Below are 16,182 nucleotides of genomic sequence, written 5' to 3'. Positions count from 1 at the left end.
GTCAGCTATCATCTCTAGAGGTAGCGTCTCTACAGTGACGTGCCTCGGTCCTTGGCGTCTGTCTCTGTGGTTGCGCTAGGCACACTGTCTTCTTCAGTACACTTCCAGGGCTCTGGGGGACAGGGATCACAGCGGCTTCCCATCTGTATGACTCCAACTCCTAGCATAATGTTGACACATGGTGTGTTTTCAACAAATACTTGACGGATATGTTTGAGACAATAAGATAGTAGCAACACCTGGGGCAGTTTTAGACCTAACATCGCTGAACCATGGTGAGAGTATTACTTCCTAGAGTCTTTGTGTGGGTTAATAATTTCTCAAAGTTTCCAGCTTGATTTATTATGAGACTGTGTAAAATGGCACGCTCGGACGACTTCCACATCTCCGTGATTTGTGTATGCGACTTGCGGGAATCTCTGCAGGTTTCTGGTCACCGACATGCCGCTCCACAGAATACCTGTCACTCATGGCAGAGGAGGGTCGGCGGCCCGAGGGAGACAGTTCAGAAGAGGGAAGGATCTGTTCACTTCCTGAGAGAATATAATCAGCAGTTTCTCTGAGGAAGAGTAAATTCAGATGATCTGTGGTAACGTGCTAATTTTAAATCCAAGTGGAAGATTGACCCTTCGGAATAGTAAGAGCAAGGGGAAGGATATGCCTAAGTTTTAAAGAGAGGAAAAGAAAAGTGCTCTTTAACTTTAGCGTCTATTTTTCCAAGTCTTGTTTTTAATCATGCTGTCTTTGAGATGATTAATAAGACATGAGAAAGCATATTGTATGCAGTACCAGGGCTTTTGTTTATGTTTTTATTTTCTGTGGAATCTAACTATATTTATGACTTATTTTTTTCCTCCTGATTTTTGCTGCTTTGTTCAGATCCTTCTGTTTTACGAGGCCCTCTGCGAGGCCACACAGACGCAGTCTGGGGTTTGGCGTACAGTGCAGCACATCAGCGCTTACTGTCCTGTTCAGCAGATGGCACTTTGCGCTTGTGGAGCACGACTGAGGCGGCCCCAGCCCTGAGTGTGTTTAGTGATAATCAAGGTACATTGCTCTCCCCCGAGTCTTTTATAAAATGTCTTATTCTGTACATAATTATATGAACTCCTACTGTTTCATATGGAAAAAATTTTAAACTACAAAAGTATGATTGTTTGAATTTCCAGCATATATAATTTTAAATAGATAGTATTTGGCAAAAGAGTACATATATTTTTAAATTAAGATATAATTAATATGTATTGAGACCATATTTTAAGTAAATGTTTCAGTGAGTTTGACAAATGTATGCCCCCTCTGTAACGCATACCTGTCAGGATACAGAGCATTCCCTTCACTCACTCTGAGCTTCCCAGCCAGTCCTTGCCTCTAGCCACCCCAGCCCCGCGTCCAGCTGCATCCACTGCTGTGCTCGTTTCAGCAGAGATCCCTTTTGTCTACTCTAAAACTTGATATAGATGGAAGAATGCAATGTTTTTTGTATCAGTTTTTTTCTCTCTTACTATAATGTTTTTACAATTAATCCATGTTTTAAGGACTTTTTAATTTTTATGAATAAGTTCCAAATAACATTTTGAGTGATAAATTAAAACACCTTCCTTAATCTTCAGATATCATGTCTTGTCTCTAGGCTTTAATGAGTTCTCTGCGCTTGATATTTGCGTGACTTGTTAAGCGCTGTATTTCTGAGGACTTAGAATTCCTGGTAAGAGCTGAGTTTTAAATGAAGGCTCCTGCTCTGTCATGCTAAGCCCCAAATCAGGTTAGCAGGAGTAAAACGTATAAATCGTTTATAAGTGTTTCCTATTTGAATTTTAAATAAAGACACTTAGGTTTTAGACCATAATCTCGGTTTAATTTCTGATTTTCTTCTGGTGATAATACAATTAACTTGCATTCTTAGAATACATTAGCTGGTTTACTGATAGAAAATCTGTTGAACATGTAAAGGATGATCAAATAAATGTGTTAAGTTTAAAAAGTAATACAGGAAAATAGTCTCTGTCAAATGGTTTAGAGCAGTGGTTCTCAAGCTTCCTGAAGCCGCAACCCTTTAATACAGGTCCTCATGTTGATGTGACCCCCCCCAACCATAACATTATTTCTGTTGCTGCTTCAGAACTGTAATTTTGCTACTGTGAGGAATCGGGCGACTCCTGTAAAAGAGTCATTTGACACCCCCTCCAAAAATGGGGTTGTGACCCACAGGTTGAGAACCACTGCTCTAATAGAAAGCCTTATTAACTTCTTGAGAAACTCCTGCCATTTAAAAATACTTCCTCTAATTAAAAGTCTTCTTGAATATGTTCTGAATTCTTTTAGAATTAGGAATCCCTGCCTCTGTGGATCTAGTGAGCAGTGACCCTAGCCATATGGTAGCATCATTCAGCAAAGGATACACAAGCATCTTTAACATGGAAACCCAGCAGCGTATTCTTACTTTGGAATCCAACCTGGATACAAGTATGTAGACCAATTTTTAAATTGTCTGTTTGGTTCAATACTTTATTTTTCATTTCTCATAATTTAGTTTTTCTTGTTGGTGATAAAAAGTTGACAAAGTTCAATACTGATGAGCATATAGATCAAGGTTACCACTTGAGCATCCTAAATCTGCCATTCTTTAAAAAAAAATAAATATAATTTTTTATTAAATCATTTTATTGAGGCTTGTACAACTCTAATCACAATCCATACATACATCCATTGTGTCAAGCACATTTGTACATTTGTTAAATCTGCAATTCTTATTGACTATAAAAATTCAAAAGTAAATGCTTTCTCCAGTTTTGAAGAATTCATTAGAGTCTCTTGGTTTTGTGGGGTTTTTTAGCCATTGCCTTCTTTCCTTATCCACACTTGATAAAACCACACTTGCACATCTGATGAGGTCAGCTGCTGCATCCTGAGTCTCAAAGCAGCTCGCAGGGTGAAATGCTGCCAGGTCCTGCCTCATCCCCTTGATGAGTTGCAGGTTGGACCATGGTGATCCAATAGAGGTCTCACTGGCTGATTTTTTCTGAAGTACTGTAGATTGTTCAGCTTCTTTTCCTAGTCTTTCTTAATCTGGAAGCTTTGAAGAAACCTGTTCTGCATCGTAACAAAATACAAGCCTTCAGTGACAGACAGGTGGTGACTATGCTCAAGTGTATTGCCGTGCCTCCTGCATGGAAGGAGAGCAAGAATTCTACCACTGCACCACCGCCAGCGGCCCCCACACATACAGTGCAGCTTCAGTCTGAGAACCAGTTACACAGTGAATGCGTCTGTCAGCAATTTGCGTTCACCTTCTTAGGAGAAAGAGGAGGCTTTCTGCTCCCATAACCCACAGGGGCATTTCTGCTCTGTCCTGTAGGGTAGCTGAATCAGAATTGACTCTAAGGCAATGAGTTTTTATGTACTGGATATACTCGAGTATAAGCCGACCTGAATATTACCTGAGGCACCTAATTTTACCACAAATACTGCATAAAAATGGGCTGAAAAACTCGGTTTAATACACGAGTATATACAGTACCTGTCTCTCTCTCACTCACTTTTAAGTGTTTTCTTTATTCTTTTTCCTCTTCCCAGTTACTTCTTTTCTTCTCTTACCCTGTAAGAATTCTTTGTGGGAAGTAGGCATGCCTAGAACTTGCTGTTTGTGTATGAAAGACTCAGAAATATGAAAGTTAATATTTTTTGGTTGAAATATGTAATCATATTATGATATATCTCTTCATTTAAAAAATGTTTTTCAGATGAGAATGTGTACAGTATAATTCTACTCATAGATCTCCACTGTTTCCGGATTTTGTATGTCAGACTTTGCCTCCATCGTCTGTAATACCTGACAAACTCCCAGTGTGTTCTCTTGCTGTTACTGTTGTTTTCTAACCACCCTTCTCTGTGTAGAGCCTTCCCCTGTACGCAAGTCCATTAGCTTGTCCTTTTTTTCTACCAACTCTCTGAACCTCTCATTATTACTAATGGTAAGATTATAAAACACCCCTCGCAAAAGTACACACCAGAGGTATGGTTCATTGTAGCTCCAATATGCTGTCATTCTGGGACTGTTTGTATACCTTTTTCTTATAAAAACAATCTCACAGTCCCTGGTTGACCTTGTTTTAAATGATTGGGTTCCTTTTGAACAAAACCGGATGGAACTTGTGTACTAGCTTTGACAATGACTGGTATCTAGTTGGAAAGCAGTGTAGGCTCCACTCAGCCACCACTTGTTTGCCACTCATCTTCCTGTGACGGTGAGCACGGTTCAGCAGGACTTCTAGATGAAGACTGACTGGGGAGAACCTGTGGAGCACGGCAGTCGCATTCCATTGTGCACAGCGCTCCAGGTGCTGGGGCTGACTCAGGTGCAGCTAATAACAACACCATGTGTTGGGTGGAGTTAGAAAACCAGAAACAAGCACTGGCTTTTCCACCTGATTTGTAAAAAGTCACCATTTTCCCCTGCATTTTTGTTCATTCAGTGTAATTTGGGCCTCATGATGTGACCTATTAACCTCATTATGCACATAATTGACATCTCACGGAACACTTGTTAAATACTATGCTAATATAGGATGCTAGTAGGACGCATGGAGGCCTGGCCGTGCTGTGGGTTAGTCCTCAGCTGCTAACCAAAGTGTCAGCAGTTGGAGCCACCACCTAGCCAAGAGAAAGGGGAGGTTCCCGGCTCTGGTCAAGAGTTCTGTCCTTGGAAGCCCTAGAGAGCGGTTCGACTCCGTCCTTCAGGGTAGCCTTGAGTTGGCCATTGTCGGAATGGCAGTGGGTTTGGTTTGGTTGATGAGATGCTGACTATTTTAAAATTCTAGACCTGTTGGACTGTCAATGATGAGCATTTCTTTTATGAGGAGAAAGTGAGAAATGGCAAATTTAAGAGTTAAGACGCTCATCATGTTCATTTTCACATGATTCCTCTATGTTAAAAGAATCCGAGCTATGTAGAAATAGCTGAGATTTAAACTGAGGGAATTCCTACATGTAAGTAATAATTTATTAAAGTAGCAGAAGCAGTTGGCTAAAGAGAAATGTCCCAGGCTCTGGGCTAAGCCGTAGGAGGCATGCTGAGGTAGCAGCAGTGGAACAGGGAATTTTCGTAGGCATCTTTAGAGTTGTCAGTGTAGCACAGGCGATCTTCCTTTCCTAATACTGAGTGTGGAAGCAATCAATAAAGGAACTGAAGGCGGATTAAAGTCACATTGACTTTTCAACCCATTATATGGTTACTCATTTCTCTTTTGTGTAAGCAAATGAAAGCTTTACTCATTTGTGTTCTGTCATTTTCCCTTTGTAGCAGCCACTACTTCCTGCCAAATTAATAGAGTCATCAGTCACCCCACTCTTCCTATCAGCATCACTGCTCATGAAGACAGGCACATCAAGTTCTTTGATAACAATACAGGTAAGGATAAATTAAACATTAATTATTGTTGAAGCAAAACCGTTACCCCATTAGGTAAGTCGGAGTGAGCACAGAAACAAATACTCTGCCAACTCAGTTTCTGTTCATTCGTTTAAACCAGCTGGGAGCTAGCTTCCTTATTGAATATCAAATCATCTTGGTTTAGTTAATGTTGAGTAGATGCTATATTTAGTTCCTAGAGCCAAAACTCTTTTTAGAGACTCAATAAAGTATCTTTCAAATACAAATAAAATGATCTATTGCTATACCATTTTGGTGGAAAGTAGAGGCATGTGATATATATATATATATATATATATATATATATATATATATATATATATATATATATATATATATATATATATATAATTGATTAATGAACAGTTGAACAACTGTTAACGATGGAAATTGGTGGAAAGTAGAGGCATGTGATATATATATATATATATGTATATATATATATATATATATATATATATATAAAATTGATTAATGAACAGTTGAACAACTGTTAACGATGGAAATTCCCAGGGTCATTTGGCTTGTTTCTTTTTCCTTTTTTTTTTTTTTTCCATGGGCTAAACTTCTTTCTGTTGTAATACTATTTGGTCCTGATTGATTTGAATTGGCCCCTGGGACTTGCCCAATTTTGGTTGGGCTGTAGCCTCCTCCCCAGCCTCCAGTCTAAAGGAAACTGCTGCCAAGCTGGGCAGGGAGGAAAGCACTCTTGATAGCAGGTGTGCTCACATGGGTAGTGGCTTTTTGCTTTGTTGACTTTTGCTTGCTTTGCCTAGTTGCATTAAAGATGAGCTATTTAATATTTTAATCCGTTTCCATGTAGTGTTTCCAATAAATTTGTGGCTGGATTTTCTTCTCTGTTCCTTTGTATTTCTAAGTCTCTTCTTTCTGTGATTTTAAATTCTGTTCCCACAACTTGTATAATTTGCCTGTAGCCAAAGCATGCAAAGTAGCTGATTAATAATGTCCAAGTTCCAATTAATGAACATGACTTGAGGGGGTACTTGTAAACAAATTACTGATTATCCCAACTGTAGTTTAAAAGGCAAAAAATATATTCACAAGTAGAGCTTCTGTCCTTTTTCTCTGCCAGGAGCAGAGGTGGGAGGGAAGCATGTGTAGATGAAGTTGATGGGAAAGCTGTTGATGCACTAAGTGTGGGGTGACCAGGAAAACCACCCTCACAGGCTGGCTGGCACCTCTGTAGGATGAGGGAAGGAAGTCCTTAGGAGACAGTAATACTTGTTGTTTTTCTCCTCCCTCCAAAAGGCAAATTGATACACTCCATGGTAGCCCACCTAGAAGCTGTTACAAGTTTAGCAGTTGACCCTAATGGCTTGTACCTGATGTCTGGCAGTAAGTATACCCAACTAGAGATGACTCGTTTTCTTGTATCGTTTTTATGTTAAGGTTACTTACTTTTCAATTTCCTTTTTTGTTTTTTTGTATAGGTCATGACTGTTCTATACGTTTATGGAACCTAGAAAGTAAGACGTGTATCCAAGAGTTCACAGCTCATCGGAAAAAGTTTGAGGAGTCAATCCATGATGTAGCTTTCCACCCATCCAAATGCTACATAGCCAGTGCTGGGGCAGATGCACTGGCTAAAGTCTTTGTATGACACCAGGCGTCCTCTTCGTCTTCTAGCTCTCTACCAATCGTCGACTGCACAAAGAGATACAGACAACCAGGGCAAGAAACACCTCGGCCTGCCCTTTTGTTCTGCTGAAGGAGCACAGAAAACATTTGTTAAAGTATAGTTTTGCAATTCGTATACTGTTTTCTAAAACTAAGGTGTGGTCAGGTTGCTGCAAGCTCAGCTGAATCTGTGAGCCTGGAAGTGGCTTCAAAATTTCCCCCTAGTAGATGCTTGTACCTGGAGGTTGTTCCCCTTCGCATGGCCAGCCCGGGCGAAGAAAGGGTTCCGTTTGTTCCTATGTGGGTGAATAAGGCGCTCTGTGTGTGATCATTTAAAGAGCTTGACAAGTGGGGTCGAGTAGAGAAAGAATGGAAACTTCTCCCCTGTGAAAACTTGTTAAACGTAGTTGGCACAGTAATCTCCCTTATCTGCTGTACTAACCCCTTTGGCCTAATGGCCAGGCAGTGTTAAAATGAGTTTTCAATTTAGCTCACCCTTCAGCAGTTCACATAAAACAACTGGCATTTTTCCTATTCGTGGGGGGTGGACGGGTACCTGCAATAATATGTTAAATAGAATATTATTCAGAAATACTAAACGAATACTTAGTTTGCAGGCAAATGTCTATATTACATTTTTGAAAATAGATTTGGTACCATTCTAAAGTTTAGCTGTCGGATACTCACCATCATGAGAAATAGTTGATACAGTCTGCATTTACTAAAGGATTTAACTTATTCAGGTTTGCGAGTCTGTTTATTCTTAAGGAAAAGTGGTATATCTTTATAATAATTTTTATTAATTTTAAAATTCCCTTTTGTTCATGTTATATTTATAGTCCCAGAATGATTATGTCATATCAGTGAAGTCCCACCTTTTGATGACTGAAGAAAACAATTAAGTTAGGTGATAACTGTATTTATCAGCATCCACATAACCAACCATGCTTCAGATGACCTGTTCATTCTTCGTCTCTCACATGCATATGATCTGACACTTTCCAAAAAGAGTTCATAATTATTTTAGCAGTCCAAAGAATAAGGTTAACCTCAGCCAGCTGCTTCTGCAGAAGTAAAAAATAAAGCAAGTCCTCTATTCATATCTCTAAGAAGATGAAGTTCCTAGAAATTGAGGTGAAAGAGTTCAATATATAACATTGACTAAAAGGTTCTGGTTCATTCCCTCTCCCAGTGTTTTAAATGGATTGTAAAATGTTTTAATGAGCTGTGAATCAATATTGGGGTGAAGGGTGGGGAAGGGGCATATCTTCCCTGAACCCACCTTGTCTGTGGCCCACATCTGATCACCTGTTAGGTTTTTATTTTTGACCCTGCTGTCTGAACTTGGGCCTGTCACACGGAGCCAAACCTTATAACTCTGTTCTTCTCATGCTCTTTCTCGTGTTAGCCCAAGAGGACAAACCCATCTGTAAGATAGAGAGAACTGATTAATACTCAACTTTCCATGCAATAAGCTTCCAGACTTATAAAGCAAAAAATTGTATTCCTAAATGTTTGAACCCATTCAGATAATTCTTGCATTCCTCTCCCCACATAATCCATTTGACACTTCTGGGCATATTTTGGTGATGTAGGTAATAATTGCCAATTATTTAAAATTTATGCTTAGCTATATATAGTCAAAATTGCTTTTAAGCTAAGCACCTGTGCTAATTTTCCTGAATGTTGTACAGACATGCTATAGTATTGTGACACAAAAATCATTTCATTTTATCTGTACCTTGGTTAACAGTAGGCTCAAGAGACTTCTGAATTACCGATTGGGTTGACCTAGACAAGAGCTGTCAGGTGAATGTTTACATTCCCACCCAGCTGTAGAATTCCATATTGCCTTCCTCTGGTCCTTCACAGAGTGAAGGAAGGGTACTAACCTAACAGTTGCAGATTGCAATCAGGTGCCCTTATTTGGTATTTTATGATGGATGGCCTTAAAGCTATTGTTCGACTGTTTACTGCTTTCATTACCTTCCAAGGTCTTCAGTGCCTACCTGGCTTATGCCGCTAAGGCTCTCTCTTTCCCTGTCCATTTTAGGTCTCGTGGTTGGAATCCTTCTGTTAGTAAATGGAGAATAACCACGAGCTAGCTAGACTGGAGGGCAGACGCCAGTGCTGTGCCATTGGAGACTGTGCATGAAGAGAGGGAGTCTTCTCCACTAGCGCAGTATGGTTCCAGCTTAGAAATGAGCCAAAGCTGTCTTCCAATCAGATAGTGGCATCTACATGTGTCTGACTCCCCCCTCCCCCGCCGCCTACTGAAAGTTCGAATTACCAAATGAACAAAGTCAAGAGTCACACAGTCATGAAACTGCTTTCATAGCGCTTGAGATGTCGATCTTTTGGATGACACAGTATTGGAGCAGTGTGGAAATCAGCAGGCTGTGGGGCCCTTGCCTGGCTCTCCTGTGCTCTGCCTATATCTGAGGGCTGGCCGCACCCTTCTCCCTGCTCAGCTGTCATCTGAAGCTCATGTGTTGCTCAGACCATAGACACCTGTTTAGCACATGTGATACACTGACCTTCAGTATTTTTCTATTAAAGAAGTTTAACAGTTGTTGCCATTAAACAAATAATTAGTTATGCAAAGTATTTAGATTTTTATAATCATTTTAGTATGACTAAAAGAGGGGAAATTGAGCTGCATCATTGATAATGAGCTTTGTGTAAATTTTTCATTTATCTGACTTTCATTCCTTCAGTATTCTTGCTATAAATTTCTTTTGGAGAGAATTATGAAGATTTATTTGAAAATGTCTAAAATGTATGTATATTTTATAAATATATATTATATATATTGTACAAATATATATGATATATAGACTATATATATATATATATAAAACCGTAGGTGCATCTTACTGTTTTGTATTTTCGTTTTGGGAGGTAGTCTACACAATGGATAATGATGAGTATGGTGAGTGTTGTGTTGTTTGCTTTTGCAATATACTATATAGTTACAAATGTCCAAGTTACTGTACATACTATATTCACTAGAGGCTAGCATGCTTGTTTTAAAGACTGTCATTCTAGTTTATTAAAATCTGAATGTAAGAAAACCTGGCTATTCAAATGTGAATCAAAAAATATTCCATTCTCAGTACTGATCGATTTCCATTGAAATATTTCCATCAGACTTTTTAACAAAACAGGAATCTTTAAAAGGCAATAGCTAGAGAATGAGAGGTGCCTTTAAAAAACACAAATGCAGCCTTACAGTGAGGATGAGGACTGGGTTTGTGTGGCGGGTGGGCGGGGATGAGAGAGTGAGTGTGTGTGCCCTGCGGTGTGTTTGTCAGTCTGTGAAGGTCCTGATTTGTGATCACCAATGTCTTTTCAATGTGTCTGCTCAAATTGTAGGGTTTCAGGGGACATTCCATGCGCTGTCTTGGTGCTCTTCTGAGCACCACATATACAAGTATTTTGAATGTGAATTCTTAGAAATTTCAGTAAGGAAAAACAAAAACTATTCTTTCATTCTAGTCAGGTTTGGGTCAAAGAAGAAATTAATTGGTTCACCAGAATTATGGAATCTTCCTCCACTTCGGCTAAACTAATTTTTTAAGGCTCACCTTTTTAGTACTTCATAGGTATTTTCCTTTACACAAGAGTATATCATGAAATTCTATGATGAAGATTCCACCTTTAAAAGTTGTTTTTAGATCAAACACCTGAAATTTCACCTGAAAAGTAGTCTTAAAGGTATTTAAATGGCATCTTTCATATCTACCTCTTTGTCATTGCTGCCGTTTAAACAGAAGCAAATCTGTATGACACCTGAAATGATGGTTGGATGCAATTTAAAAATCTATATTGGTGCTTTTCTCAGGTTTTTGTTATCTAAGTTTCATTGGCCTAATGTCATATCAGATCAAAAGACTAGGGATTAATTTTGGTTTCCCTTGGAAAGGATTGCTTAAAATTAACCATCACTGTTGATAGTGAAGGTAGTTAATCTCAAATTGTTGTGTGTCTATGTGACAATTTCAACAAAGAGCCAAAATTTTTGCATGGAAAAGGAGCTCTAGGTATAATTTCCTGCAGTGTATCCATTGAAATCGATTTCAAAACTATTACGTGCATAACCCTTCATTTTATTTACTCAGAGGTTACTCCACTACTCTGTTACTTGTTTAGTAATTTATATAATCGTAGTACTTTAATGTTTGACACTGGGATTCAGGTTTTACTAAGTAATAGCTGACAGAAATTACATGTATGAAATGTATTCATCCCTAAAGTTCCCCTTTAGGGGAAGGTTGAGAAAATGCACATACCTGTGCTTAAAAACAAGCCTATGTCATTAGCCAGTCATTGTAATCATTTTACTCTTGCCATTCAAAGCTTGTCAATTGGCCATACCCTCATCCAACGGGTCTTTATGTCTGTACAGGACATCAGAATGACAATGTATTTAACCGATCCTTTGCATTTGTTCTACCTTTTTTTAAATCTGAAAATGCAAATGTGCGGTCCAATAGAGGCCCTCTGGGTTCCACTAGCAGTATTCCTGAAGTGGTGCTGAGGGGTCGGAATGTGCTGGATCTCTGCTAGTCAAGCTTTAGGTTTGATTTAACTGGGACCACGTGTTTGTTATCCCTCTGATGCAAATGAGAACGTTCCATTTAATTTAGAGTAACTCTAATGTCTGCCTGGGTCTATAACAGGCTGTGAACCAGTGAGTGCCTTGTTAAAGTAGAATGATTTTTCCCTGGTTGTGTGTTAGCTCCTCTCTGAAAATGTCTCGGAGAATGGTATTTTTAATTGACTTGTAGAGAGCTGCTAAATTCGGTATTCTCACAATCAGAAAAGCTTGGATCTACCACATGCCCTCCCTCCCTCCTTTCCTCCTTTCATTTCATTCTTTAGCTGATGTTTGCTTCTTTTGAGTAAAGCATTGCAGCCCCCCTTCTCCACATGCTTTCTTTCTGGTCCAGATGAGGCTACTTCCTCTGTCCCCATTCCAACTCTGTGGTCTTTAGAACCTGCTCTTAGGAAGAACCGCTTTGTAATACTGAAATCTCCTGATAATTTCCTGCCTTCCGGACTTCATTGTACTAGAATGGACCCTAGGACTTCATCAGTTTCCCTTCCTAAAGAACCTCGTTTTCCTCACCCCCGCCTTCTCCACCCACGTAGGTGAGCCCTGGGCCAGATGGTTTGATCTTTCAGGTATTTTAAAATTTAGTCGTCAACTAATGTAAATTAATCCAAATGCTAATTTTTGTGGTGCAAGAAGTTTCTTTTGTAAATTCAGGGTCTGGATAAGCTAATTAAGATATCCATTTTTTGGTGGCTCAAAGTGTATTGTTTGTTTTTAAATAAAATGTACAAATATAGATGATGTGCTATAGGTGTGTCATGAATTGGAATATTTGTCAGATTTGAAATCTAGCTGTGGATTTGCAGTGAAATCAATTCAAAACCAACTTCTTTTCTGCCCTGAATTTTTGGTTGAAACCATGTGTTCAGTACTAGAAGGCGTCTCTCTCTCTTCCCCACACCCCCATCAATAAGGGTTTTGATACTGTTAGTTGGATACGATGTCCAGAGGGGCCTATAATGTCAGGTTAGGGCATGAGGCTGGTTCTTCAGATTCGCGCCGTTACAGAAGTGGCTTACACTGTAAATGGGGTAGCAGCTTCTCACTCAACTCCAGAGATGAAAAATACAGGTGGCTACGATACGTACCATGGGTAATGAAAGGGTTGCAATAACCTGGTTCGGTGTGTGTGAGATGGGGTGGGGGTGGGCCAGAGTAGAAGGGAACAGCTGGATAAAAAGGTCTTTGTGTCAACAAAGTAGATGTAAGCTCCCTATAATTAACAATTTAAAGCAAAGTGGGCGTTTACTGTTAAAAGGAGTGTTGGGATCTTTGGAAAGCCAGAGCCATGGTGGCGCGGTCTGGTAAGCAACGGGCTGCTAACTGCACGGTCAGCGGTTTAAACCCACCAAGTGCTCCATCTGACAGGGTTGGGGCGATCTGGTTCTGCAAAGATGTGGAGCCTGGGAAACCCCAGGTAGGAGCCACTGTGAGCCAGAATCAACTTGATGACAGTAGGTTGGTTTGGGGCTGGTATAAGATTGGATCAGTGATAGTTTTAGAGACAGATCGGTTTCATATTTTCAAGTGTTTCGGTTAAAGAATTGTAAGTGTTGCACACACATACAGATTTACTGTGCTTTTACTCTGTTAGTCTATCTGGCTGTTCCACAGACAAGCGTAAGCCTTCTTCATAGCAAGTTTCTCTGCCTAGAACCCACCTCTTCTTTCCTCCAATCTGAAGCCACCATGCAACATGGGCTCTGAAAGGAGCTTCCTCTGCTGACCTGGAATCCGTCTCTTCTCGGGTGGTTTATATGCTGCTATGGGTGAGTGTTGCATTCCAAAGCGTGGACACACGTTTTTTGATAGTATCAGAAATGCCTCTTGGTGAAAACTGAGACATTTTTACTTGAGTTATTTTAGCCTATGAGGGAAGTTCAGAGAGCTCATGGAGAAAATGGAATTAAAAGAAAATGGACTCTTTCCACAAACATCGTGAAGCGCCCTCATGACCCTGTTCAGAAGGCCAAGAGGACTCCGGAAGTTATTCTTGGATCGATGGACCGTCTAAGATCAGCCAAGGTTCAGAGCTGTGCTCTTGGATATTCTGGCCTGCCTTGGGTTCCCCAAGACCACTGAGGATTTGAGGGGTCCCAGAATTGTCCTGTGCTTAGGGTATCCTCAGCAAAACCTGGATTCTGGAAGCACCCTTAAACAGTGACAAACCCTCTGCTTGTTACTTGGTTCCACCTGTCAGCTACAATGAACAGGACACTCTAATGAGAGAGAGAGAGACATGTAGGCTACACTTCTGAAGAATGGAATCTACATTTTCTGAAATGCCATTTAAAAGAAATTTTTTATGTGCTTTTCGAAACCAATCAAAATATGAAACAGCCAAATCATTTTTTCCTTGTTTTTAAAATCATTTTATTAAGAGCTCATACAGCCAAATCATTTTAAGTATCTCTTAAATCCTATAAAACTCTTAGCTCCTGATTCCTACTTGGCATTAGTCTAAAGGCAATGGTGATTTTAGTCACATTTGAAAGACTGTCTGATTTATTTAAGTGAACAAAATATGCAGTATCCTACTAAGGGCCTACTTCACAGGAAAGTCTTGACCTGGTTGACTCAGCTACTCACCTTACATGTGCATTGGTCCAGATGCTACCTTCACATCACCTTCTCCCGGATGCCCCACTGGAGGGTCATTCACCCAGTGAGGCAAGGGAAAGCCCACAGGAGAACATCTGTTCAATGGCACTAGAGTCTTAGCGTTAGTATCCATCTGTGCGCCCTCAGAAGAGGCACGATGTACGTCCCAGGCTCTCAAACTAAAGATTTCAAATGACCTCATAGAGAATCAAATAAAGGTTGTAGGGGAGCCCATCATTCACAAATGAGAAAAGTACACTATTAGCATCCAACCACTGCCTCTTGGAAGTGAGACCAAGGAAATTATTTTTTCATAAAACTATGAATTTTTTTTTAGAAAAATAATTTTTATCAGAAAGTTGGCACTGGATGTTGAGTAACTTGGGTGAGGCTTTGTGGAAAATGTGCCACACCAGGAAAGGAAAGCACCCGACGTGGTACCTGGGCTCATCAGCCACCGTTTTCCGTGAACTGGAAAGGTGACCTCTGAGATCTTTCTGTCCTCTAAAAAGCTAGATCTCCCCCTGCCAACTCTGTCATTGGCCCATCAATTAAAGAGTTGTACCCTACAGCCCCACCGGTAAATAAAGTATTGGACTGGACAAAAGTACTTTTCTAATTCAGGGAACTCTGTGTGTTGATAGAGGTTTAGGTCTGTTATATCATCCGATTATGTCAGAATGAAGATGAGGCGTAAGAAAGAAATCCCAAGGTGGCTGAGTGATAGTCTCATGGGGAAAAATCATGTTTACAGGTTCATTTTACCGGTTTTGACTCAGCTTTTTCAAATGAGCTTAAGGGATTGTCACTTTCACGACAGGCTTTTGAATCTACATATTTCAGATTATCCTGTCTGGAAGGACGGACTTCATTCAGTAGAAGTGTATATTTTAGAAGACCCCAAATCTCTACTCTCATATCTTGACAGTTGATTACCAATAACACCCTTCCCTTCCCTCAATCCTCGGCTCCCATGTAGGGTTGCCTTCCCAGGGGGGGGCGTCTCAGCATTTCACTGACTAGAGAGGCAGAAGTATACATGGCTCACGGAGCCCTGTACATTTGATACGTGTTGAGATGAAGGCAACATTTCGTGGTAGCATGTATTCCATGTGAACGATGTTAGAAAGAGCTTCTCTGCTAACAAGTGGAAAATCACAGTTAAGGGTAGATATTGCCAGTTACTATTCACAGATTAGAAAAGTATGCAAATTTCATTAAATAGCATTTAATAACTAAATGCATTTACTTGGACACTTTAAATATCTATTCAGATTCCCTGTATACCTTAGGGTCACAAGGATCTCCCAACTTGAAAACACTTTGACTTTTACTGGTTCGATGTCTGCCTGATAGGCAAGAAAAATTGGTTCCTTCTTTCTCATTGTGGTAAGATGCTCAGGGGGCTCCAGCTCAAGGGAATTGGAACCACTGTTGGTCTCTGGAGGCAGCCTCGGTTTTACGTTTGACCTTGACGGTGGATCTGGGCCCTTTCCTGCCTTCACTCTGTGAGATCTGCAAGTACGTAAAGGTCTTACTTCGTGTGATTTTTAGAGTCTTTGGGACGATAAGAATGATGATGCATTTTTCAAGTTTATGTATTTTCAAAACCAGGGGTGTTTTGAACCTAGGAGCAGCCGGTGGTGAGTTTTATTGCGAATGTTTTGATTCTCCCTCCAAGACCCCAGTTTTGCATATTTAATACCACTCTCCTGTCACCTACCAACCAAAATAAAACTGTTTATGGTTCATCGTTTTCTTCTGTCTGTCTACAATCCTTGAGGCGGGGCCATGGTGGTTTTCCTTGTGTTCCCTGAGCATCTTTCGTGATAACTTTCTTTTTTTTTTTTATGATACATTTCCAAGTAGAAGCTACTCCATAAATATTTGACAG

At 40.0% G+C, this 16,182-nt stretch overlaps 1 protein-coding gene across 2 annotated transcripts in view; it reads left to right on the top strand.

The window, feature by feature from the left end:
- The window catches only part of STRN (striatin), a 116,537-nt gene extending 103,744 nt beyond the window's left edge, over positions 1-12,793 (top strand). Inside the window, exons 15-19 of one of the 2 annotated variants that reach the window (XM_075535754.1) lie at positions 880-1,047; positions 2,326-2,466; positions 5,303-5,410; positions 6,701-6,787; positions 6,883-12,793. In XM_075535754.1, coding sequence (XP_075391869.1) covers positions 880-1,047; positions 2,326-2,466; positions 5,303-5,410; positions 6,701-6,787; positions 6,883-7,052 — 674 coding nt within the window. In that variant the 3' untranslated portion in view covers positions 7,053-12,793. The remainder of the gene's footprint in view (positions 1-879; positions 1,048-2,325; positions 2,467-5,302; positions 5,411-6,700; positions 6,788-6,882) is intronic. The other variant, XM_075535755.1, reaches the window with a different exon arrangement.
- The last annotated feature ends 3,389 nt before the right edge of the window (positions 12,794-16,182 follow it).

Source organism: Tenrec ecaudatus, chromosome 17 (genome assembly GCF_050624435.1).
Source record: "Tenrec ecaudatus isolate mTenEca1 chromosome 17, mTenEca1.hap1, whole genome shotgun sequence".
NCBI lineage: Eukaryota > Metazoa > Chordata > Mammalia > Afrosoricida > Tenrecidae > Tenrec > Tenrec ecaudatus.
This window is presented reverse-complemented; position numbering and strand designations above follow the sequence as displayed.